This window comes from Vespa velutina, chromosome 2 (assembly GCF_912470025.1).
Source record: "Vespa velutina chromosome 2, iVesVel2.1, whole genome shotgun sequence".
Classification (NCBI taxonomy): Eukaryota; Metazoa; Arthropoda; class Insecta; order Hymenoptera; family Vespidae; genus Vespa; species Vespa velutina.
Window position 1 is genome coordinate 5,379,058 of NC_062189.1, and position 27,062 is coordinate 5,406,119.

At 33.4% G+C, this 27,062-nt stretch overlaps 2 protein-coding genes across 12 annotated transcripts; one reads left to right on the forward strand and one right to left on the reverse strand.

The window, feature by feature from the left end:
- The first annotated feature begins 691 nt into the window (after positions 1 to 691).
- On the forward strand, positions 692 to 27,059 carry LOC124946570 (calpain-C). 11 transcript variants are annotated; one of them, XM_047487396.1, is made up of 17 exons: positions 693 to 974; positions 1,209 to 1,332; positions 13,991 to 14,134; positions 15,300 to 15,369; positions 18,714 to 18,996; positions 24,199 to 24,385; positions 24,477 to 24,551; positions 24,675 to 24,844; positions 24,924 to 25,096; positions 25,208 to 25,302; positions 25,391 to 25,623; positions 25,740 to 25,909; positions 25,985 to 26,043; positions 26,143 to 26,290; positions 26,368 to 26,484; positions 26,568 to 26,626; positions 26,786 to 27,058. In XM_047487396.1, the coding sequence occupies exons 2-17, from the start codon at positions 1,324 to 1,326 to the stop codon at positions 26,810 to 26,812; spliced, it is 2,019 nt and encodes a 672-aa protein (XP_047343352.1). In that variant the 5' UTR covers positions 693 to 974; positions 1,209 to 1,323; the 3' UTR covers positions 26,813 to 27,058. The 11 variants fall into 11 exon arrangements, with proteins under 11 accessions (XP_047343360.1, XP_047343352.1, XP_047343350.1 ...); XM_047487394.1 differs by having other exon boundaries at positions 1,212 to 1,332; XM_047487397.1 differs by having other exon boundaries at positions 1,217 to 1,332.
- LOC124946575 lies at positions 19,208 to 21,628 on the reverse strand. The gene is made up of 2 exons (XM_047487413.1): positions 20,733 to 21,628; positions 19,208 to 19,924 (listed from the first exon to the last, which is right to left on the reverse strand). The coding sequence occupies exons 1-2, from the start codon at positions 21,143 to 21,145 to the stop codon at positions 19,921 to 19,923; spliced, it is 417 nt and encodes a 138-aa protein (XP_047343369.1). The 5' UTR covers positions 21,146 to 21,628; the 3' UTR covers positions 19,208 to 19,920.
- Positions 27,060 to 27,062: the final 3 nt, after the last annotated feature.

The following is a 27,062-nucleotide window of genomic DNA, read 5'->3' on the forward strand; positions in this document are numbered from 1 at the left end:
CACTACCTTCATTACAATTTTCACCTACAGTCCAGTGAATTTTGCATTCTCATACGATTTGTCATAGATATCAAAGAATAAAAAAAATCTAACGTCATTGTAAATAATCGATATGACAAATGTCTACTTCTATTGTTTCCTCGATCGCGTTTTCTTTTTTTACATTAATTCATAGTCACAGTTCTTTGAGGATCATCGCACCATGACCTTGCATACTTTCCAGATACAATTAAAAATTCTTATTCGAAATAAAATACTCTATTATATACCAATTACACAATCTAATTAATCATTTTAAAGAAAATATACTGAAACATAGAAATATATTCAATGACAATGAATTCGTGCATAAAACAATCATATAAAAATATCGTTTTATTCGATAAACAATATCTACGTATTAATTATATTAGAGGATGCGTACGTGGGAATATCAAAACTTTGTCATTATTATAATAGAAAAAAAAAAAAAAAAATAGAACGAAGGTGACAGTAACTAATCGCGATATAAATAATCTCGCTAGGTATATTGAATTACACGGTGGAAACGCGCGTCCCTTTAAGCGAGGTAAAGCTTCGGTGCGAATGCGAGTAGTGAACGCTATTATGGAGGAGGAAGCAAGCAAGGTGTTTGTAAGTTGGAGAGGGAGGGAAAAAGAGAGAGGATCGGAGGCAGTAGTTGGAAGAACGGCAAAGGAGTAGGAAGGTTGGCTCGACTTCGACTTCGACAACGACTACGACCAAGAGAAAGAGAAGGAGGAGGAGGAGGAGGAGGAGGAGGAGGAGAAGTTAGTGAAGGAGGTGAAGGAAGAAGAGGAGGAGGGTTCTGATCGGCTTTGGATCAGTGAGTACCAGTCCACGTCCTCTAGTCGACTCGCACTCCTTCATCGGTGAGTGCGAAATCGCGTGCCGACATTCTACCAAGTTATTTTTTAATCTTTTGTGAAAGAAAACTTACAAATTCAAATTTCACGGTGAGCCTTCTTTGACCTGTGTTTTTTCAAGAGGATAATACAAAGCACACTCTTGTTTCTTTTCTCTCTCTCTCTCTCTTTCTCTCTCGCTCTTTTTCTCTCTCGCTCTCTCTCTCTCTCTCTATCTCACTCTATTTATCTCTTACTTCTTCTTCTTCTTCTTCTTCTTCTTCTTCTTCCTCTTCTTCTTCTTTTCATTTTTCTTTCTCTTTCTCTCTTCTCTTTGTCGTTAAGAAGAACAGTGATAAAGTGAAAGGATCGAACGGAGCTCGAACGAGGAATACGAAGATAAAGTCCTCCTCTTGGAGGGGGTGATATCGTCGAGGAAGAAACAGAATCGTGGCTACGGATGGTTAACGTAAGTTCATTCATATCATTATGTTTACCATTCTATATATTATTTCATTGTAAATAGACTTTGTTTGTTTGTCTTCGATGTAATTAATGTTTCTTTTTTTTTTTCTTTTCCCCCCCCCCCTCCCATTATAGAAAATTTCTAACTAGTATAATTTTCATGTAAATATGGTAAATATTAAGATTGAAATTATCGATACAATCGAATTGAAAATGAATATCACAAAATTAGAAATCGTTTTTGGCTCAAATTGATTTGTTTATCTAGCAATATCACTTCAACTTGGCTGATACGCGCTTACTACGGAATTTCTAGTAAGGTGTGCCGGTGCTTGCTATGCGACCAGAATGATTTCTTTCCGTGAAAGTCCCCGCGGAGCTCGCTCACGTTCCGAATCTAGCCGGTGAAACGAAAAGCATTCGAACTCGCGGAATGTAACACCGAGGGAACTAAGTACGTGAAAATCATGAAAGTAAAAGACAAACGAAATCGAGCACGCTCGATCTTCGACAATGGCCGACTGATGCGGACACTTTCATCGCAAGTAAAACATTGCAAGACGATGCCGTTCTACGTGCATATGTATGTTTTTATACATGCGTATGTATAATTCAAGAGAAAAAGTTACGATGGATGAAGTAAGGAAAGAAAAAAAAAAAAGAAGAAAAAAAAAAGAAAAAGAAAAACAAAGAAATTGATATTGAGATTAATTCATCGATAAGGAAGAATTAAAAGTGGCAACGATAAGAATGATTATTTTATTATTTAATTAATACAAAGAAAAAGGAAAGAATTAAAATAATATCCAAGGAATAAATCACAATGTAAATGTCTTTCGATTGAAATGCAAAGGTACTTATCCTTATAAATAAACAGAAAGGATAATTGTACGAAATTAAAGCGCAATTAATTGCGAGGATTATGCTTGCACGATCTTAGCAAAATATAGGAGGATTATATCACGCTTGAAGACTTCGCTACGCTTGGTAGCAGTCTCTTCTCTTTATCTCGTCGAACATAAGAATTCCTTTTTACTTTATTCAAAGATCATGTTATTATAATTCGTCTTTTTTGAATATACAATATATCAATATGTATGCTTATATATATTGTACATAAGTCTCGATCGTTTTCACCTTACGTAACCTTCTTCGAAGAGATTGTCATTAGTCATATTGTAATATCTGATAATTTCAAATTCTATAGAAAATCGAAACTTCGATCGTAAAACACTTTATGAACACGTTAACCTTTTAAATGTCAACTTTGAAAGACAATACATGTACTACTATGTACAATCTCGAAAGCATTTTTTACTTTCGATAAGTTGCTCACATATGTATATTGTATATGTCTATATTAAAATATGACATTTATTGTTAATCTGATATAAGGATCTACGAAATCGATTAAATACGTCACTGAATTGCATGAACTATATTAAAAGATCAAGGAAATTCTAAATACGAGATATATCATTTTAATCGATCCATCACGTTATCTAATATTGGAACAGATATTGTATGTATATAGTATGTTCAGTTTAAATATATACACGCCATAATTTCCTTAAATATTAAAATGCAAATAACGTTTCAACTGAATGTTGTATAGTGTCAAAGGGTGATAAATATTTGAAGATAATTTTGTGAAAATATTTTAAGATAATTTTGAGGAACCCTGTTAAGGTCACGTTGAAATTTTTAAATGCAAAATCTATATTCTTTATCACACATTCTTCAAGCTAATATCAAATTGTTTTCAAAACATTATTTAAACATATATTTCTCATGATTCTTATACTTTGTTATATTCTTTCTTCTCTCGTTTTTGAAATTGACGTATGTAATTAACTTCTATCGATGTACTTCATTATTAAAAATCCATTTACACATTTCGCATCGTCGATGCTGTTCTATTCTATTGTTTTTCATTCAAAAATACACATCAAATTCCAAACAATAGACCAAACTATTTCTCTATTGGGTACATAGGGTAACGCTAATGTCAGGGACACACCAAAATTAAAACTTAATAAATCAAAAATAGCCTATACAAACTATATATGTAGGTAGTATTTTAAAAACAGTTTGATGTCAGCTACAAAAATATATAATAAAGAATATAGAATTTCATTAAAAAATTTAACTGTGGATCTTAGCAAAAATTCTTCGAAATTATTGCAAAGTCAAATGATTATCAATACGATGTATCTCTCTTGACATTATATTATATTTTTCTGTATCACTTTTTTTTATCATATTTTAATAATTATAATTAGCGAAATAATCGCATATAAACGGAACATACTATATAACGATAATAATCTTTATCGATCTGTAATCACTGTGATTACTTCTTTGAAACAAATGTGACATTATCATAATACAAATCAATTGAATATTTTCATTAAATTTAATTTACGATTTATTGATGATAAACAAAATAAATTAAAATAAATTAAAATTTAGAAAGTATTAAAGAAAATATTTCAGAGTTGGTTGTCAAAGTCATTCGAAAATATTTCTTTCATTTATTTGAATAAGTCAAGTGACGATTTGCAATAGTAATAGAGCTGATCGAGTTCTAACGAATAGCGAGAAATAAAAGCACCTGCACTCGTGGCGTACGCGTTTTTACACGTTCCTCGATATGGTCGAGGAACATCGAAGTCGACCGACGCGTTTCTACCTCGCGTAAAGCTCTTCTCCGCCTTCACGAAACCGGGTCTTCTTCTTCTCTCTGCGACCTCGAAACACACAAATTATGAAGGCACGAACAGCAATGCGCGTTTATACGGACCAATAAGAGGCCAGCTTTCTTTCATTTTCTTCCTCTTCTTCTTCTTCTTCTTCTTCTACTTCGTTCCTTCAAATTGATCCATTCTGTCGATTTTCATAGAATGCATATTTATTTTCACCGTCCAAGTGAAATTTATAATGAGAAAAAATTAAGTACTCTTATATTAAACGAGATCGAGAGTTAACAGATAATATTAGAATATCGTTCAGATAGTTTTTATTATTTATAATTAATTGTATATGATCATACAGACATATATATATATATATATATAACATCTTCTGGACTCTTATTTAATTACCGAGATGTTAAAATAATTTGATAAGAGATAAGAGTCACATTACGTACGAACGAAACGAGATAATGATAAAGAAATACTTTATCCAAAAAATTTCCCACGTGAATGGCGTTCGATTCAAGGTATCATAGTTGACTGGACAGTAAAGAAAGATGGAGGAGGAGAAAAGGGATACGATGAACTCAAGAAGAACTCAAGGACATTGGCAGAGATCCCTTCTTCTTCTTCTTCTTCTTCTTCTTCTTCTTCTTCTTCTTCTTCTTCTTCTTCTTCTTCTTATTCTTCTTCTTCTTCTTCTTCTTCTTTTTCTTCTTCTTTTTCTTCTTTTTCTCACATCAATTCTTCAACGGTGATATTTCAAAGGAAAAATCTTCCAAACAGAACGTTAACTTCTACGAAAAGTTTACAGGTCTTACCTAGAAATTTGCAATTTTACAGACTTTGCATCTTCCGAAACTATCTTCATCTACGATTACTCGAGAAGCGCAGAGCTGGATCGTAAAGTCTAGGAACAAATCGTTTCAGGATGCATCACGAAGGTTCAAACATGGTTGTGAAAATGCATCAACCTTGGTCACGATCATCTTAGAAATATATATATATATATATATATATATATATATATATATATATATATATATATATATTTAAAAAAAAAAATATATATATATATGTATATATACAAAGGGTAACACAAATTACCAAATCGATGTTCGCCGATCAGAAAGTTAGTCTGAATGCGAGAAATTAATATTAAAAAATTAATTGAATAAAGCGATTGAACGTTAAAAAAAAAAATTTGATTGAATTCATTTGATTCTTTTATTTTTATTTTTAAATAATTTAAAAATGCATAATTCCATTATCAAGAGAAACGCATATCTATTCGTTTGCAACATTTCGTGATATGTAATGATTGAATATAAAAACAATTAAAAAGAGATAATAAAAAGCTAGAGTAAAAGGTACGCATGTCATTATACCTACTTTTATAATTAAATTCTGCGTTAACCGACTTCACGCTTATCCGACGTTGTTCCGGTCCCGTTCAGATCAAAGAACCGTATTGTGCCAGCTTTTACCACTCGGTTTTAGTTATGAAATCAAATCTTACGATTAAACGGCACGATAAACTCATATGAAAAATATTAATGACGTACAAACTCTTTTTGAAAATTATTAATTAAATCCATGGAAAGGTTTTTCTATCTTCGATCTTGAATTGCATTAAAAGAGCTTATTTCCAAACTATCTTAAATACATATCTTACGAGATTATCTATTGTTAAACTTTTGACACGTTTCCTGAATACACATGCATATTTTTGTTTAGTAGAAGATATTGAAAGCAAACGTTTCTCTGTGTAAAACAGAAATAAAAATTAAAATGATCGTTTCGATAATTCTTTAATTGTATCTGAGATTTATAAATAATTATATTTGAAATAATTTTTACATGGAATTCGTGTGTTTTACTATAATGTTTAACACTCTTTTAATCGTTTTTACAATTGATATAAATTCAATTTAAGAACAAACAAATATTCAGTTACAATTAATTTTCATTATTACAACTCGATATTATATTATTTCATTTTATTACTTATGTATACATGTATACATATATTATGTATAATTTTCTCAATTTTTTTATGTCTTTAAACCTAAGACATTTTGATGATAAGCTATCCGTATAGGAAGGAACGAAATATCATCGACGCATTTCTTCTTCCTTTTCTTCTTCTTGAGTATATTGATGAACAGTCCATAGTTCAAAGGCCATCCATCAAGATATTTTCAGGATTGAAAGGTACTCTCGCTCGAAGACCACTTAGAGTGCTCTTTCTTTTTCGTATTTTATCGACGTCTGAACAAATCTGCATCAAGCATCTTAAAAAACTAAGCACGTTTTTTTACGTTTGTATACATACATGTATACAAAGAGACAAGAAAGAGACGAAGAGAGTCACACGTCTCGATCATACGAGCGATAACGTTAAGACGCTTGCACAAATTTCCGGTATTCGCAGAAGGAGTGGGAGCACGAGCTACAGCTTACAAGTTGCTTCATTATCATGCGAAGGAATCTTCAACTATACTTATACCTTATTACTTGGAAACAAATGGGCAAGTATACTTGACGTAAGAATTAAAACGAGTACGGAAATGATCGAAAAATGTTCAACAATAACAATTAAGTTAACGATTATCAGAGTGATCTAAGTTAAATATAATTTTATAATATTTTTACATTATTATGATATAGATTAGCGTAACATAATATAAGTGATGCGTTCAATTTTCCTTTATTTTTTACTTAAACTACTTAGGCTATTATCGTTACAATTTAATCTTTTTAATATTATAAAAATCTAGCTAACATTATCGATCTTATGATAAAATCGATTAGACTTCTTTGAAGACAGGAAGTACGTGTAGATATTATAGAAACGTGACGCTAATCGCCTATTACTTAATATCGTTTTTATAATCCTGTTTTCTAAGGACGATTACACGAACGAAATACTACGTTCCCGTTTTAAATCGCATTTGTCTTACGACGACTATAATGAAAATAAAAGAAAGACAGAAACAAAGAGAGAGAGAGAGAGAGAGAGAGAGAGAGAGAGAGAATGATGTCTCGTGCACTTAAAGCTACGTTCACAAGAGAATAGTCAGAGAAAGTGTCTCTAACGAGTGGAACGAACTCGGTTCGACGATTTATTCATAATCTAAATTATAGTGATTTTCTCGTTTCGCCATTCGGCTCGGTGCACCAGTCGATTCTGGACCATGTCGTATAGTTATGATCGACTTTAAGTTAATAATAATTTTCATTTTTTTATATGAAAAAGAAAAAAAAAAAAGAAAAAAGAAACTAACTATGGAGCCAATGTTAAAATAGAATTTTTTATTGATTATTATCCTTACTTTGCGTATTACATAATTAATTAGTTATATCTCTAATTGATATTACCGGTGTAATAGTAAAGTAAAGATTAAAGTTCATACGAAGAGATAAATCTTCTAAGTACACGTAATATTGAGAATATAGTGTGTACATAGATAGGTAGGTGCAAGTATCGGATGCGTTACACGCGATGATCATTACTGACACGCGCGAACCATCCTCGAATAAGGAACTCAAGAGAGGTGATCGCAAAGTCGCCTTTGAAGCATCACTCGATTGCACTCGCATAATGTGAGACGACGCAAAGGGCTTGTTCAAGAGTCTAGTCTAGTCGTTATATCCCGTTAGTTAACGTGGTAAACGTCTCTCTTCGAGTCTGTTAATTAGTAATCCTCGAGATTCAAGCGCGAGAAAAGCTATTTGTTCGCTGTTATTATTCACGATTTAATTTCTGCAACGAGAAGAGGAAAGATACATATATACATATATACATATATACATTGAAAATTGCATGATAAAGGATCGCCATGATTGATCGTCTTCCCGACGTACTACCGCAGTTACGTCTAAGTCTATTCGTTGCTGTATAATTAAGGGTTAAATAGATTCAGCTGAAGCGTGGGTGTTACCTAGTAAATTTCAAGTAAAACGTCATGCTATTTGTAGGCCTCATTTTCTATCCTGTGAAACGATACAAATACGATAGGTGTGCTTTAACCACGATCTAATCTTAGAATATACCTTTATAGATAAAGGGAAAAAAAAAATAGAGCGAAAAATATGAAGGAAATAATTATTGTATATTAGGGTCAGAGTTCATTGGTTCAGGATAATCCGTGTTATAATATATAAATAAATATATCTTGATAATCTCATGGCCTTGATCCTCTTACGTATATAATAAAGCATATAAATATTACGATCATGTTTCTTCTTCTTCTTCTTCTTCTTCTTCTTCTTTTTTTTTCTTTTTTATTTTATTTTAATTACATAAACTCGTTAATTACAATTTCTAATTTAATTCATTCAATTTCTCTAGATAGGACTGTAAGACGGCGAGATATAAAAAGCGTTCACTTTCAATTGCGCATTGAGTAATATTCTATCGGGATAGAATTAAAATTTTTCAAACGAAACTGAGGAATGATCAAAAAAAGAAATGTATAAAAACCGAGTTTGATAGGAACTAACGAGCAACGTCAGAGGCATGATCCAATGTTTGGCCTTCGTCGTTTTGTAGGCTAAAGTGAAGGTAACAAGGCCTTTCAGCGTGCACAACGAAGATAAAACCTTTCCATTCAAACTCAATGAACATCGAGAACGTTTCGACGTCATGCTAGAGGACTAATAATGACAAATTATAAACAAAAGAGATGATGAATTTTCATAATACGTGAAAAACTACATTTTTTTTCCAGATATTTGTTTTCTTCTTCAGATTTTCACGAATCCCTTTTTATTCCTTTTTTTCTCTCTCTCTCTCTCTCTCTCTCTCTCTCTCTCTCTCTCTCTCTCTCTCTCTCTCTCTCTCTCTCTCTCTCTCGGTCTTTTTCATTTACTTTCAAACAAAGGTTCGAGGCCATTGCTCGGTTTATGAATATATATATGTATATATACGTGTGTGTGTGTGTGTGTGTGTGTGTGTACCAAGCATAAAACTATTCCATGTTGAGTATAGAAAGTATTCGATTAGTCATCGCCCTACAATTATATACATCCGTTCGACAACGAAATAGTTATTGGCGAAACTAACTTTTACGATACTACTTGAATAAACTTTTTAATGAACTCCTTGCGCTTGAGGAAATGATATTTTAAACAAATTTACTATTAGAAATAGTGTTTATTTTGAATATTACTATATTATCTTGTTCATAAATTCTATTTAATATTTATCAAAATGATAAAAAGTAAACCACGTTGTTTGTATGTAAATTCCTTTACTTCTTCTTCTTCTTCTTCTTCTTTTTCTTCTTCTTCTTCTTCTTCTTCTTCTTCTTCTTCTTCTTCTTCTTCTTCATTTTCTTCTTCTTCATTTTCTTCTTTTTCTAGCAAAAAGAAAAAAAAAAAATAAAGGAATGCGTTTCGCGTATTGCAGATTCCCAATTTAGCCTGCGAATTACGTACTCCTTGCAAATTCGAAATAGTGACCGTGGTTCTCGAAGTGGAGACAATCCGATCTATTTTCAGCGCGCAGATGTAGAGATTGTCAGTGGGAGAGTACGCAGGGGTTAAAATCCTCCCGTGGAACGCGCGTGCCCGAGGGAGATAAATGTTTTCGAGGAGGAAGATACAAAGATAATCGTTTCCGTTCTTCGACATTATCCAGAAAGCAAAACGGTGGAAAACAGGTACCGCTTAAGCTTAGGCATTTTCTTTCCCCTTATTTTTCTTATTTTCCTATTCTACAACTGTGCTTTATACCGAACCGAAACGATTCACCATTTGCGTTTTAACGCTCGAGGCCATTCAAGAAAATCGCACTACCACTTTGATGGTTAAAATTACGGAAGACCATAGAGTAGATACAATTTAGAGAATATATATAAAGAAAGAGAATATATATACATATATATATATATATATATATATATATATATATATATATATATAAAGAAAGAGAAAGAGAGAAGAGAAAGAGAGAGAGAGAGAGAGAAGGGAAGTATCTTTTTCTTATCTTCTCTCTCTCTCTCTCTTTCTTTCTTTCTTTCTTTCTTTTTGCAAAAGAAACCAAACCATAAAGGTTCTTTCGCGTTGAGCTCAAAGCGATGTGCCAGCTCTCAAGGACGCGCGAAAGAACCAAGCGTGAAACTAGTCCGACCGGTACGAGAGAGTATGGTACTCCCCTTCTCCTCCTCCTCATCCTCCTCCACCATTCTACGTATAGTAAATCGCTGAAGTGGCCGCTTTGGCGGAAGGTAAAAGAGAGAACCCGACGCATATAACGATACGGATCTCCCAGAGTGGACTCCGAGAGACTCGACTTTGCGACCCACGAGAGACGACTTCTTCGTTCTCCATTTCGGTGGACAACGGTGAACCTCGACTTTTAGTAAGGTTTTCGACTCTCGGAAAGACTTTCTCTCTCTCTCTCTCTCTCTCTCTCTCTCTCTCTCTCTCTCTCTGCCCTTCTCTTTGATTAATCGAAAATTTGTTCTCTCTCTGATTAATAGTTTATTGATATATATATATGTATATATATATATACGAATACGTGCAATTTGTTTATAGAAAAGTAACGTATCTAATATTAAAAATAAGCAAATAAATCCTTAAAAATAAAAATGCATTGTCGTGAACTTACTAATGATTAGAATAAATTACATTAATGAATTTGATTTTTATATAAACATAAATGCTTATCTCTTCGATACATTTTCAAATCATTTAATAGAATATTCTCTAAGATAATTAAATTCAATATTCTTTCCATATCTATTCCATATTAACATAAATTACATATATAACAATGTTAGGAAAGATAGAAGAGATCTGATTTTTAATAGACCATATCGTTCAACGTGCACTGCTTTCGATGTAGAACGAACGGTTCACTGAATTTTATTGACTTTCCTTTGTCGGATTTATAATAAAAAACTTTGAATGAACCTCATCGATTTAAGAAGGCTTACACGATGATCTCTTATCGATCTTATCGTTGCCTCAAGGGGAAGTGAAATCGACTGAAAGATTAAGATTCTATTTGCTCTGATAAAAAAGAAATATTCACTTTACTTTCTAATGTATTGCGCTTAATATTACTCAGTTTTATATACATATATATATATATATATATATATATATATATATATATATATATATTACTCGGAAGTAATGATTCGTGTCCGGAAAAACGTTCTGGTTGAAGCTTACAAACGAGAGAACGCATTCTCCTGTCTCTCGATGGAAAGGTGATTTTTATTGATACTTCCTAGTACGATAAAGATTAACGAGCGAAAGCAACCAAAATCTTTTCTTTGTTTTTTTTTTTTTTTTTTGTTTTTTTTTTGTTTCTTTCTTTTCATATGCGTACGAAGAGATAGGAGAGACGATCGATATAGAGAGTTAAATATACGGAAAGGAAACGTTAGCTAATCCTAAAGTATAACTGAAAGTAAACAATCTATTACGTAAGATAGAAGCGAGACATAATAACTATAGAGTTCTTTGTGAGAACGTTGACAATGGACTAAGGCACGCCTTAGCCTGGTATGCCAAGGTGTTTGTGGCTGAGCGTGCACTGGCTAAATAATAAAAAGAAAGAAAAAAAACAAACAAACAAACGAACGAACAAGCAAAAATAAAACAAGAGAGAAAAATAAAAGGTTCACCCTGAGACTTTAATCAACTTCCAAATCATACCAAACTCATTACATTTTCAATTGCAGTGTTACGAAATTCGTCATCATTAGAAGTTCATCGAATCGACGTGCCTCTTTCTTTCGAAAAACCCTTGGAAGCTATAGTTACAAATATATGTCGTATTTGTCGGTGTCCGACACAACGTAATTGAATATTTCGTAATCGTGACGCTTTCACGACTCTTCCACGCACCATCTCCTCGACCGCGTTATCGCCTACACGCGGTGAAAATATATTATCAACGAATGCTTGCAAAATATAATGGAGGTCCCGTTGAACGCGACGAGCCATAAAACGAATAAAGCTCTCGTCCTTTAGAACGGCCTCGGGTGGCCAAATAATATCGATCTTCGCTTCTATTTTGAAGAGCACCCGTAAAAAGAAGAAAAATATAAGAAAAAACAACAAAAGAAAAAAGAAGAAAAAAAAAAGAATAAGAAAGAAGAAGAAGAAGAAGAAAAGAAAATTTGCAAACAAGTAGAAATCATCATCATCGTCCGAAAATTTATGGGATTTTATACGCGCATATATTTGCCTTCAACGAGATTTTATAGCTCTGTATACATCTTTTCGTTTGATCTCTCTCTTTCTCTCTTTCTTTCCCCCCCCCCCGTCTCTTTCTCTCTCTCTCTCTCTTTCTTTCTCTTTCTCTTTCTCTTTCTCTTTCTCTTTCTCTTTCTCTTTCTCTTTCTCTTTCTATTAGTATTAAAAAAACTGAAGGGAACAGGTTTCATCAAAGAAATAACATCAAGAGTAATGGCTTAGAAGAGGTGAAGGAAAAGAGAAAAGATAAGCATTTTATTCTCCTTTGCAATGCGAAATCGACTGCTTTTTCAGAGCGTGGAAGATAAAATTATGGATGAAACGTCATGATATATATAGAGAGAAAGAAATAAAGAAAGAGAGAGAGAAAGAGAGAGAAAGAGAGAGAGAGAGAGAGAGACAGAAATTCTTATAATCTAGTATCGGGTGGAGTATCGAAAGGAGACTACACGTTATGCGGAAACACTCGACTCGGCTTATTCTCAGCATCCGGCGAGCGATGGACCGTAAAGATTTCCTTCGTGACGCGTGTCGTTGACTTTTCTCTTCTCTTTTGCTCTGAAAAATATCTTGAAGTTCTTTGTCACTTCTTTCTTCACTTTGATAATTGTCGTGTTACAATTCTCTTCTTTTACTTTTTTTTTTTCTATTATTTTTTTTTTTTTCTTTTTACAAAACGGACTATTTCATATCGATTTTAAATTGACTTTTATGATGTAAACTTTAAATGTTAAAGTTTTTATAAATATTACGATATTTTTACTAGAATATTTCTTATGTGATTGATATTGATCGCAATTTAAGATTGATTAAACTAGATTTTTTGAAAAAAGAGATAAAGATAGAGATAGAGAGAGAGAAAGAGAAAGAGAAAGAGAGAGAGAGAGTGTTGACCTCAATAGAATGCATCTTCGATGATGTTTCGATGTATAGTTATCGAAATATCGAAATATCGATTATCGATATATCGAGGTCGATATCGTTAATAACTTAGTACCTTTTAGTATCTTTTAATGCGTAGGAATATATGTTAGAAAGCAGTCAAGCTTTCATTTATTTATTGACTCTACTTACGCAATTTTCACGCCAACGTAATGAATATTTTACGTAGGTCGATATGTCTTCTCTTTCTTTTAATTTTTCTTACGATATATCACAAAGTTTCTTACGACGATTCTATACGCATCTTCTCATCGACTTGGCGCCAAGAAAAGCAAAATATCCCACGTGAACTAACGAACGTAAGGCCCCTTTTTAGAGGCACAAATAATTCAATTAAAAACATACCAGTCGATTTATCTTAGAATCAATCGTTTACCTCCCAAGTAGACGAAGATTCACACAGAATAAAAATTTATCATTAACGTTAATTAAGGTGCCGCGATTTATTTTAATTCCTGGCAACCTTGTTGGGTGAGCTTTAACGGTAATTTTCCGTATAATCTAACGGTGGCAAATCTCATTAGATAATCCAGTTAACGATACTCGTTTAACTATACTCTCCCCTTTCCTTTTTTCGTCTTTCAAATAGATGTCGAATGAAAATACGAGTTATTTTTTCTTTCGTTGACCGAACGAGTACACACACGAATATTTACTTTCATTGACACCACTCATCTCTTTCGATGTTCGTTAAATCATTACAATATCTTTTCCTTTTATTTTTTATTTTATTATATTTTATTTTATTTTATTTTATTTTATTTTATTTTATATTATTTTATATTATTTTCTTTTTCTTTTCAGGACGTAATGAGCGAGTACGAACGAATCAAGCGTTCGTGCTTGAAACGAGGTGAACTCTGGGAGGATCCTGAATTTCCAGCTACGCAAGCATCTGTATTCTATCATCAGACACCACCGTTCCAATTTCAATGGAAAAGGCCAAAGGTAATTGTTCTTTATAATCATCTATGAAAATTGACTTGATAGAAATTCGTATCTCTTCTCCCAGTATTTCTGTAAAGGAACATCCTGAAAAGTGAGGAGGTTCTCCGGTTCGCTCCAATTCTCTCGCAAAACGGAATGAATAGGAACTGGAGACTTAGGAACCGTAACGAAAACAGTACGCAGCCTTGACACGTAGACGGTAGTTGGTGTCGTCTTTTCCTTGTCGTTTACCTTGTCTTCGTGACTGTAATCGCGGAACCGAGCCTTTCGTGAGCTACTACGTTAACTCGAGTAACGGTTCCCTATTTTTTTTTTTTTTTCTTCTTTTTCTTCATACAACTATTCGCTCCGGAGATTTTTCTTAGTAATTTTATGCGTTGCGTCTTTCTCCCCTTATCTCTTTCATGTTCTTACACATGAAGACTATAAATCATTTTCTTCGTTTATCTGGTTATTCGATTATATTATAAATTCGATCTATATCAGCATATATATATATATATATATATATATATATATATTGTCGTTTCGACGATTCATCAAAAATATTTAAAGTAAATCGTCGGTTAGCTCGGAAAATTACGATCGAGCCGAGGATCAACGATCTTACGATGGTTACGCAATATACACGATGAGACGAGAAACGAGAAACGACAAGAGAGTCAGCGACGCGTAACCAGATCCCCTTTCTGCGTTCTGGACGACAGAAATTGCGGGCTCTCTCAGCGAGTGCATAAATACGTTTAACCATGCCGATAAAAGGCACGCAAACGACGTTTCCGCAATGTATTTCGAAGTTGAACTAGGATTTTACATTTAAGCGTATATCAAGCAGAACGATATAATCCATTTCATTGGAAGGTTTCTTAGCGCTTTATGTGCCGTCTAATTAACGGTAATTAATTGTACCGTGCGGTATAAAAGCGTCGCACGTTTCCGGACCACACGAGAAATCTATTGTTAAACGCGTGAATTTCTTTCTAGCGGGATTTCTTAACACAGAGTACGTAGTAATCCGAATTGTCGGATAGTTACTTATTATATTTCTATAGTAATCAAGTTAAAAAGATCAAAATTATATTCTATCATACATATCGTTATAATTTAAGATTTTACCGTATTCGATAAAATCTTTTTATCTTCATTAAACGTCAATTTTTTCCAGGAACTCTGCAATCGTCCGATATTCGTCAGCGATGCACCAGCACAATTCGACGTTATTCCTGGAAAAATGGGTAAGCTTAAAAATCTCAATGTTCATTTATTTTCCACGTATCGATAAGTCAGGAGTTCATCTCGTACAGATGCAAATCTTGTTCCCATCGACTTTCTTCGCGATCCAATGACCTGAAAATCTTTCTCCTCAACCTTCGACGATCGTGGGATTTAAAATACAGGTATTTCTCCGGACATGGGTCACAGCCATTATAAAGCGTCTTGCATTTAAATTTCTAACTTTTCCCATAAACTTATCCAATTATTCAAAATATTTTTAATGTATCAATACTTTCCAATTAAACGATAAAAACGTAATACTCTAACAATACTTCCATATGTGTAAATATGTTGTGTCTTTCGTTCGATAATAAAAAAAAAAAAAGAAAAAAAAAGGAAGGAAAAAAAGAATAAAGAAAACAAAACTCGATATCTTAATCAGCACGTAAATCTACGTAAATGTAACTTCCTCTCGAATGATAAACACGTTGTTCACAATTTGGTAATAGGATCGTGTTCGGCACATATCTTTTACCACTTTTCAAGGCACGTAATAACAGCAATTATGAGACAAACGGTGGTTATTAAGTAATTAGACATCCTGTCGCATCCAAATAACCCATAATGCTGTCTCTCAGAGTGACTTACTTAATACCGTTAATACTCCATTTTACAATACACTCTACAAATTAACTAACGAACTAATTTTTCAAAAAGAAAAAGAAAAAAAACGGAGATCTTTGTAATTCACAATCTATCGTACATCATTATTATCTCAATAATAATTTCTTAAATGGATATACATAATATATGAGAAAGAGAAAGATAGAGATAGAAATAGAGATAGAGTATTTATCGAGATATAATTGATTCGAAGGAAATCACAGGGACAATTTGAAACTTCCTTTACGTCATTCTTTTTTCCGATCGTCTAAACACACACACCTGCATGTTTATACACGTATAAACATACATACGTAAACTTTTCCTTCTTCCTTATGATCTTGTATCAAGAATTCACGTGCAGCTTACAAGCACGGAAAGAGGAAGACATCGACGGAAGTCGAACTCACTGATACCGATCGTTCTACGTTCCAAGAATTATAACATTTGTTGCAAGTAAAATGCAACTTGTCCCGTTAACGAGTACGAGTAAGAACACCGTAAGTACGCTCGTAACAGAATGATGACGCGTAATAATTTGCCTCGACCTACATTGCACAACGAAAATTCGACGATCTTCTTCCAAGGCCTCACGCTCGCGAACTCGCGCTACGTGATACTTTAAATCGTTCACGAAACGAATCCAGACACTCTTGTCGTATCTTCGAACAGCACCGAGAAATTTACTAACTTTCATCGAGAATCTTTTCAATGCATTCTCCGATTGCCATACGTAGGCGACTTATTTCTAACTTTCCTAATCCCACGTAGCCCGGAGTAATTCTCGAAGAACTTGACACTTACATTGAACTATCATTAAAGCCGATTAAAATATTTCAAGAACAATGACTCGGCAATAATTCTCGTTTCCTATAGAATCCTTTATAATATTACTATACATGATTTTTTATTATTACCGTGAACTTAACATTCGAAATATCAAGCACTATAATTCTGTAGTTTATAAATAAATTCGAACGAATGAACGAACATTTATTTTATGGATAATATAAGTTCTAAGTAACATTGTAACGGAATTAATACGTTGTCTAAGAAAAATCGAAATTGAATTGAATCATCTTAAAGAAAATTTTATTTACTACCTATTACTTCACTTTATAATTGATATTGTCATCGCGAACATCGATCGACGAGCTATCGTCTACGTATAATTCGTCTGATGTAAACCGGGTTTACCGAGGTAGTGAAAGTGGAACGATAGCTTGTGCTTCAATGAAGATACAAACGCGAACGAAGATTATGATTCATGGATTATCATTCGATTAAAGTTTCGCCTCCAATAGACGATTCTTACGATTAAGGATCATCGATGATCGATCGAGATTGCAAACTCTTTCGTAAATATTCTTCTCGTGCTGTAATTAATTCAAATTAGTGTGTTTACAATAGCTAACTACTCCATTAAAATCTACGATCTTCTAAATGATGATTTCTGTTCGTTAACGACGTTAACGGATTACGCGAAGGAATTGCATAAACCTCGAAGAAAAGAAAAGAGAGTATCGCGTCATAACCCCGTCTACGGTTACGATAAATTGTCAACGTTAATCTCCTCGTTGCGAAGTTAACAAGCGTGGGAAAAGTTAGGTGTGTTATTAGAAACTAGACGAAGGTAAGAAAGAGACACGAATCTTACGAAAGAGATGCCGAAGGATTAAGATGTTTTTTCCCTCCATTTGGCAAGGAACATGATAGAGACCGATCTATAAAGGATACATAGATCCTCGATCTTCGTTCAAGGTTATGGGAAAATTTTGTTAAATGATCGAGGAGCCACCGTTCTATGAGTCACTTTCAATTTCGAAGGTCGAATCGATTAGATCTCGTAGTTTTATTTTCTCTCTCTCTCTCTCTCTCTCTCTCTCTCTCTCTCTCTCTCTCTATTTTTAACGAGAAAATTCGCATTAACGTGACGCGTTCATTCTTTATCGAACAAGAAAGAGTCGATCATAAATTATCATACGCCGAGCAGACTTCGTTAAAGGATGTCATGAATCGAGCCGAAGTATAGGGAACATGCTGTAAAACCAAAACTGCTATTAGTTTTTATTACATGAACGCAGTCGATACGTTAACGTCGACGATAATTGTGCAGACTCCTTCGAAATATGGCTACAGAAGTCAATTGACCGAATCGTTAATCGACAGCTTTCAAAAAATATGAATATTACTAGCAAAATGAGTTCATTAATACCGTATGGTTAAATATACTTTTCGAATATACCTACAAAACTGAGTAGCATAGTCATAGATATTTTAGTCTCGGTTAAAAGAAAACATGTTGATCGTTTAATTATTTTCTCATAAATCAATATCATCTGATCTATCATATTTCACAGTTTATTTCAACAATAAATATAGAAGAATTAGCTGTCATAATTTTTATATTTTTATGATTAAAAAATTTCAATTTAAATATTTTATTTATATTTTATTTTTCAACATTTATTTTCGACGCAGTTTATTCCTTGAAATATTTTAATTTGTAATTTTAATAAATTACTTCATCGATTATTTTTCGTATTATACACACGTAGATATTATATATATATATATATATATATATATATTTTTTTTTTTTTTTTTTATTCATAAAAAGTATTCTTTCTCTTCCTCTCTTTAACTCTCTCATGACGTTTAAGTTCTTTTCGAGTGAAGGACACATTCCTTCTTTTTTCAGGTGACAAATGGTTGGTCTCATGCCTGGGTGTTCTTCACTTAAGTAAAGGACTCTTCTACAGGGTGGTACCAGCCGATCAAGATTTTGGAAATAATGGTGAACCACCAGGATCACCGAACGCAGAATATGCCGGTGTCTTTAGATTTCGTCTATGGTGGTGTGGAGCTTGGGTCGAGGTTCTAGTCGACGACAGACTCCCGGCCGTTCACGGGAGACTGGCCTTTGTGCAGAGTCGACATAGTGATCAGTTTTGGCCAGCCCTTCTGGAGAAAGCGTACGCGAAGTAAGTTATTCAACGAGAAATTTCTCCTCTTATAAATTCATTATTTACTTTTTAAATATTTCTTAACACTTTCATAATATAATAATACATACGTTTAAAACTCGAATACAATCGATTAAATATATTTCTATGAATTTTTTAAACATTATGAAATCTAATTGTCCGAGTTAAACAAAATTTATTTTATTTGAATAAATATAAAACACTTTAATTGCCGAATAAATCTTATATAAATTAAATCCATACATATAATTTCTTTTACAATTTCTTATGGATAAAAAATATAAAAAATTGATTGTTATATTTTTAAAATTAGACTATAAGCTATATCAGGAATTAGAGAAAATAATTTTAATCTCGTAAATGACAAAAAAAGAAAGAAACAAAGAAATATTTTAAAAACATTGAATAATTTATAAAATTGTCTGTCTATCAAAGCAAAGAAACATGAAAATAATCTTTTAAATGAAATAAAAATATTTCTCTCGGACAAGAAGAACTCGAACGTATATCTTATCCAGAGACGAATGGACCGGCGGTATTCCATTGCATCCAGAAAAGGGCTCTCACTTTTCTGTTTGAACGTAATGGCGGAAAAGCGTGAATTATGGCCGACAGGTCGATGTATGCTCGGAAAGAAGGTGCCTCGGTCTTGCTCACAAGAAAACGATCCGCACGTTATGCGCGCTTTTGTAGTGGGCGGTGTGGGCGTTCACCAGGTGGATGCACTCAAGGTGCAGCTATGCACCGAGAAGCCGACCTCATGGCGATAGATCGATGAACCTTGATCGCGATCTCCGTCCTCTCGTCTCACGCCGTAACACCCACACGTCAGATGATCAACGTTATGCTTCTCTATTGCGACCCTGAATATATCCGTTTAACTCGACTTTCTTTCGATTCGTTCTTAACGAGGAACTTGTCCTATCTAAGCATAGTTATAATATTAATATTATTAGTTAATTAATCGTGAAACACATTCAAAAAAAAAAAATTATTCTTAACAAAATGGAATAAATTTTTATAGAAAAAAAAAAAAAAAAAAAAAAAATTCTTTTACGTACGAAACTTACTTCACGAAAAAATTGATTTTAAATATCAATATTTATAATAAATATATTTCATTGATAACGAAAATTATGTAGAAAAAAAGTCTAAGACGTTAAGAGAAACAAATGAAACTATCGGAAAAACGAGGAAGAAAATCGATTTTAAAAGAAGAGAAGGAAGGGGGTCGTCAAGTTGGCGGAGAGTCGAGAAGAGAAGATCTCTCGAGATCCAACGGAATGATCCGTGGCGCGAGTAATCGTTCCTTGCGATCTCTCTTTGAGTTGGAAGATGAGTTTACGCGGACGAACGAGGATGACCGGTTCTACTGGAGGTCCTTGCTCCTCTTCTTAATCTTCCACTGATGACCCATCGTCCTCCTGTCTCTCCATCCTTCCATTTCTTCTACTCCTTATCCACTTCATCTTCTTTTCACTTCTTGTAATCTTTTTTTCTTTCATATTTTCTTACATATTTTTGGAAATTCCCGCTAGACATTAATGTCGACACTTTTAATGTTTCAAAAATGACAATGAATGATTTTATCAAAAAAAAATTATTTTTTCGTTCGAAAAAAAATATGTATATATATATATATATACATATAATTAAACGATTCTCGAAGAAATCTTTTTTTTTCATGAATTCATCAATTTACTTAAGTTAACCAACTAATATATCTCTCAAACCTGTTTCGCTTCAATGACTGAATATTTAAGCGTTCCTGAGCGTGCCAGCCAACGTAGTCGCTCGTTGTTGATCGAGAGTGTATTAGTTTGCAGAAAGCTCGTAAATCGTTAAAGACCCTGAAGACGACGAATTTCTCTTCGTCTCTTTGCGCGCTCATCGTTAAGTAATAAAAATCATCGTACGATCCACCGCGAGCTACAACTTCGAACACCGTTATCGTGCCTTTAGAAGTGGTTACAGTATTCCTAGTGGCGCTAACGCGGCGAAATACTTCGGACACGATGTGGCCGACGTAAAAGATCGTAGAATGTGCATCGAGCTCAAGACTCATTAATAATTGATCACACGTTACAGCCTCTTGGCGACTTCCGTTCAGCCTAGCTTGGAATGTTATGTACAACGCGTGATTCATAAACGTCACACAACATCATTGAATTACCTTTCCTCGTTCCACAGTCAAAATAATCTCGGAATGTGATGACGTACCAAGTTTGAGCATGAACTTTCAAAGAATTTCTATTTTTATTAAAACTTTTTCATTTGTAACTCGACTTTCATCTCGTTCCGATGAAAAATGTGAAAAATTCTTATAAAAAGATTATCACGTAAGTTACTTACGTTATCACGTAAGGTTTTTAAAAAGGCTGTCACAATTCTTGGTTGGTGTACATTGCGAATATGCGATTTAAAGGAAAAATATGAGATGATAAAACAACGACACTCAGTGTTCGCGTGCTGCGGTGAATTGTACTTTCAGTCCCCTCAGGCTCATGCATTTACGATGCCATAAGCGTAAAGAAAATGCAGTGTGCACGAGCACGGTTATCTTCCTCATAAACAAATTTACAACGTAATTTCAATGATTGCGAGCGCTAGAAAGTAACGCGAACACCTTTCTTGCGTAAAAATCATGTTTTTGAACTCGTCACATTTTTTTTTGGATAAATAGAAAGATCGAAGGAAGAGACGTAATTTATGATTTTTGTATACTTTCATTTACCTTGAGAAATTTGCGTGATCGAATGAATTCATTAAAAATCTCTTAAATCTAATATTACATAGAGCCATATAGATAAAATTAATTTTTCTTTTTTTTAAATGATCTAAAAATAATAAAATTACAAATCTGTTATCAAATTATGATAATGAACATATGTAAATATAAATTCTTCGAGACTCCATTTTAGTATTTAAAAATTGATAAAAATCAATAATTTCGAAATTAATTATTAAAAAGATATTAATTATAAAAAAGAAAGTTGCATTGAACGAGATCGTAAAAATGAACGATTCAGATAAATTATTCAGCTCGTCTATTTAACACAATGACACGAATTTGTATATCTTTTGTCAATAAACTAAGAGAAATAGAGGAAGAGAGAGAGGGAGGGGAGACAGGAAGAGAGAGAATCTCAATGATCGTTCATTCGACGACCTTTCCTCTTTCACGGCGACCCACCTGGTAATCTAGTGGATTCGGAACGCACGTACACGCGATTTTATTAAGTCAAGAACGTGCATTAGAATCAGTTAGAAAGCTCGTTCTATGGACGATCCATCGTCAAGAGGAACGCGCGAGACGTGCCTCTCGTCGATTTCCATTAGAAAACAAGTGTCATTCGCGATGACCGTCTAAGTTAGTCTCTTCAAATTAACATCTGAAATAACTCGCTCTCGTCTTTTTGTTACTACTTTTTTTTTATCATCAATAGTATACGCGACACTCATTTTTGCTTAAGAATACGATTTAGATACAAACGAATATTCTGAAATTAACATTTGAAATAAATTGATCGTCTTTCTTTTTTATTTTTTTTCTTTTTTTCTTTTTTTATCAAGAACGAAATACACCCGCATGTTATTAATTTCTTAAATCTCGAGACCTATGGCAAATGTGTAGTATATCTATCAGTAGATTAGAATTAGGCAAGCTTTTTCTGAGAATATTGAGAAATGGCGTTCCAGTTTTTCTTATCTCTCTTTTATTATTTTTCGCCGGTCGAGATCAAACCATAACTTTTCGGTCGAGTGGGGTTTACGTAAGTCGAACATTCGAAATGTTCTACAAAAAAAAAAAACTAACGCGATTTGAAAGTCGTATAATCGAATTGAATCCATAGAAAGATCGAATTTTCGTAATGAAAAGTCGGTGACGAAAGTTCATGTCTTTTACGGTTAATCGGACGTTTTCTTCGATATCGATCATTACGGAAAATCATGGAGGAAGAACGAAAAAGAAATGTTTTCTCTAACAAAGAAATAATGGAATCCCGTAGTAATCACGGGCTTAAAGTTTCTTGGAAAATTAGAGAAGAGGAGGACGAAGAAGAAGAAGAAGAAGAAGAAATCAGGACTCAACTCGACATCGAGATTTCTGGCATGCTCCGCTATGCTGGGCACCCATACTCGTGCACGCACATGCCAACGTGGTTATATACTAAACAAGTATATACCCAAGCGATACTTTCACTCGGCAAGTAGTCGGTTGGGTGCCAGCAACGGATCAGAGGTCAGTGCACTGGTGACCACGCTACAAGCTCCTATCAAACTCCACGAAATTATTCTAACAGCGTAACGACCTCATTGGACTCGATAGATTATTTACAAAAACAGATCTTTTTCCTTTTGAAATCACTTTTATGATAATTTTACGTTGTATTACGTTTTCTTATTTTTTTATTTTATTTTATTTTTTTATTTCTTTATTTTTTTTTTTTTTTTTAGTTAAAGTTACATCCTAATAATATGTTAAAACAAAATAAGAAAAGAAGTAACACCAATAAGAATATACGATCAAAGCTGACAGAAGTAGCTACGGTTGATAAATGTACAAAAGAGAAATGATTACTACCGGTTACGTTCGTTACGAGACGATGATTCGACGACAACGACGAATTGCACGAGCATTTCATCTTAATCGCGATACGTCGTCGGTCTTCCTTGAGAAAATACCCATGCGATTCTCTCTCACTCGTGCGTGCGAATGGTTACGCTTTAGAGATTAATTTACGGTCGAGCTTTCAAAGAACGTGTATTTACATATATACGTATAAATATAGACGGAAATATATATCTGTTTACTGGTATACATACAATCTGTGTAAATACATTTGCCTATACATATCGTTAACATATTTTATTATCATAAAATTGCAAATACTGATATCAAAAGATATCTTCATTAAAGTCAATTGAAATTAAAAAAAATAAAATATCTATCTACATGTATCTATATGTATGTATATAAAAGAAGAAAGTTGTTTGTTTTCGAAGTTCTAGCGAATTCGAAATCGATTTCTCTCTGTCTCTCGAGTAGATCGGATCGATTGAAGCGCGGGAATCTCTTTCGATCTATCAACGACAATAATTTTCACGAGATCTCTTGACCTGCCTCAACGATGCGCTTTTACTTCCTCTCTCTTTCTAATTCAGCCATTAGTTATTAGTTTCATTCGAACGTTTCAGACTTCATGGCTCGTACGAGGCACTGAAGTATGGCACACTATTGGATGGTTTGTCCGATCTCACTGGTGGCATCACAGAAAGTATCGCTATTAGACAGGATCCCACGGCTTGTGGTAGAGCTTTGTCGAAGCTTTTAGATATGACGTCTCTAATCACCTGCGTTGTTCACAATAATCAACAACACCAGGTAAAATAATTAATTATTATGAAAGTGAATCGAACAAAGAGGCTCGATCGAAAGTAAAATAATGTTCACATTAATGTCTTATATCTTTCAGTTACGTGCCAGTACGGAAAAATTAGCGAACGGTATACAAATGGGGATAAATTATAGATTGTATGCCATCGAGAGGGTAAGTGAACATGTAAACCATACCATGTAATATTTCCTCTAATAATTCTTAATTTTCTATCGCATATCCTGTATGATTGTAAGATTTTTAAAATAAGTAAAGAATATGTATCGCAACACGTAGGTAGAGACATTTAGTGGTGAGGCGGTACAGCTGGTAAAATTACGAAATCCTCTTGGTCCTGGTGGCGAGTATATAGGTGCCTGGGCACGTGGCGGTCTTGAGTGGGATGAAATTCCAGCAATGGAAAGAGAACGTTTGGCGGTTAGAAACATGGCTGAAGGAGAATTTTGGTGAGTTATTGATATATAGAATATAAATTTAAAGATCAAAATTACAGATGAAAAATAACGAAATGTTTTCTCCTTAAAGGATATCCTATTCTGATTTTGTCAAGACATTCACTCATTTAGAAGTGGTCCATTTAGATGCTGAAACATCGAGGGACGAGCCATCATTGCACAATAAACATACATGGCAAATGAAATTATATCAAGGTAGTTGGAGGAGAGGTGTTACAGCAGGTGGATGTCGAAACAATCAAGGTTGGTTTAATATTAAATAGAAAAATATATGCGAACGAATAAAGAAAAAAAAAAAAAAAAAAAAAAAAAAAAAAAAAAAAAAAACTCTAATACGTATTTCCTATTACTCAGAAACCTTTCACATAAATCCACAACTACACTTGATTCTCAGCGAGATGGAAGAAGTGATTGTATCGCTGAATCAGCATTCTATTATGGAATTGAAAGTAAGAAACATTTAATGAACTCTTACGGTAAGTGATATTAGATTAGAATTTAATTTTCTTTCTTTTCTGTTTTTGTCTTCCACTATAGGTAATAGGTTTTACCGCGTACACTTTGCCGAAGAACAGTACGGAATCGATCAACAAACAATTTTTTAAGAAGAACAAATCTTTGGTGAATTCAGAATACACGAACAGTCGACAAGTGAGTCACAGGTGTCAACTTGAGCAGGGTGGTTACTTGTTAGTACCAACGACCTTCGAGCCAACTCAAGAAACGAGTTTCACATTACGAGTCTACAGCAGTAAACCTTTGAAACTCAAGTATGTAGATCCATCCATCGAATTATCACGCATAGAATAACGTACACCATGATAAATTCTTTTTTGTATACCGTCCACGATAAATTAATCGATGAATTAATAATGATATTTCATAGATTACTGGATACCCCACCATCGTTAATGAAATCAGCGATTGTGAAAGCTCCTCCACTCGAAGGAAAAGGATTTTCTCAATACGAAGCCGTATTCCTTCAACTAGCCGACGAGCACAGGACAGTAAATGCCTTTGAACTTCAAGAATTACTCGAGGCTTGTCTCCCAAATGGTACAATATTTATTATAACAAAATAAATCTTACAAAACATAATGTATACGGTTGTAAAACATTTACATTTCGCAGATTACATTAAAAGTTGCGCCTGCATGGAAGTTTGTCGACAAGTTGTTTTGACGATGGACGTATCCTTTGAAATTAAACTAATCGTTTAATTATTTAATTATTCTATGTAATAAATAAATTTCGTTTTCTTTAATCTTTCTTCGATATAATCGATATAGAGTTCAGGTAGTGGTAGGTTAAAGTTCAATGATTTCAAAGATCTCATGTGCAGTTTAAAGTACTGGCAAGCTGCTTTTAAAAATCATACGAAAGAGAAGACTGGTATTCTCAAAGCTGAAAGACTACGAGACGCTTTATTAGAAGTCGGTACGTTTTATATCTTGCATTTTAAATTCAAAAGATATTAAAGGACTATTGTTTCTGAAGAAATTATTTTCTTGTAGGTTTTCAATTAAATACAGACGTATTGTCGATCCTTATCCTTCGATATATGAGAAAGGATGGAACTCTGCGATTCGGTGATTTCGTCTCTGCTATATTACATTTAAGTGACGCGTTTGGTATGAGATAAAAATATAAATTAAGTATACTAGATATGATAATCAAATAGAGATACAAACTTGATATTCTCTTCTTTTATTAGGTATATTTGAGAGCAAAGATCCTCTACAGAATGGAACTATAAAATTAAGTTTAGCAGAGGTACGTTGATAAATATGAAATGAAATAAAAAAATTAACATGAAATTAAATAAAAAAGAAAACAATATTTGTACTTTATTTTTTTATCGAAATATTAATTGTTAACGAAAGTTTAGAATTTTGGAAAATTCGATTAATACGTTTCTATTTTTTATTGCAGTGGCTTAGGTCCTCTCTAATGTGCTGAAGTGCCTGTTCATCGTAATTTATGTACCTTAAATCGATTGTAAATAATATTTTTCTATCATGTAATTAGAAATAAGTATTAGCCATATTAACGATTAATGATCAAATTCATTTTAGCCGTTTGTAATATAATATCGTTAATATCACGTTATTGCAAATTGTCATTTTCACTCCATTAAACGTTAAATATATAAAATTTTGTATAATAAACTGTTTATATAAAATAATTGCATATTATCGTATCGATAATA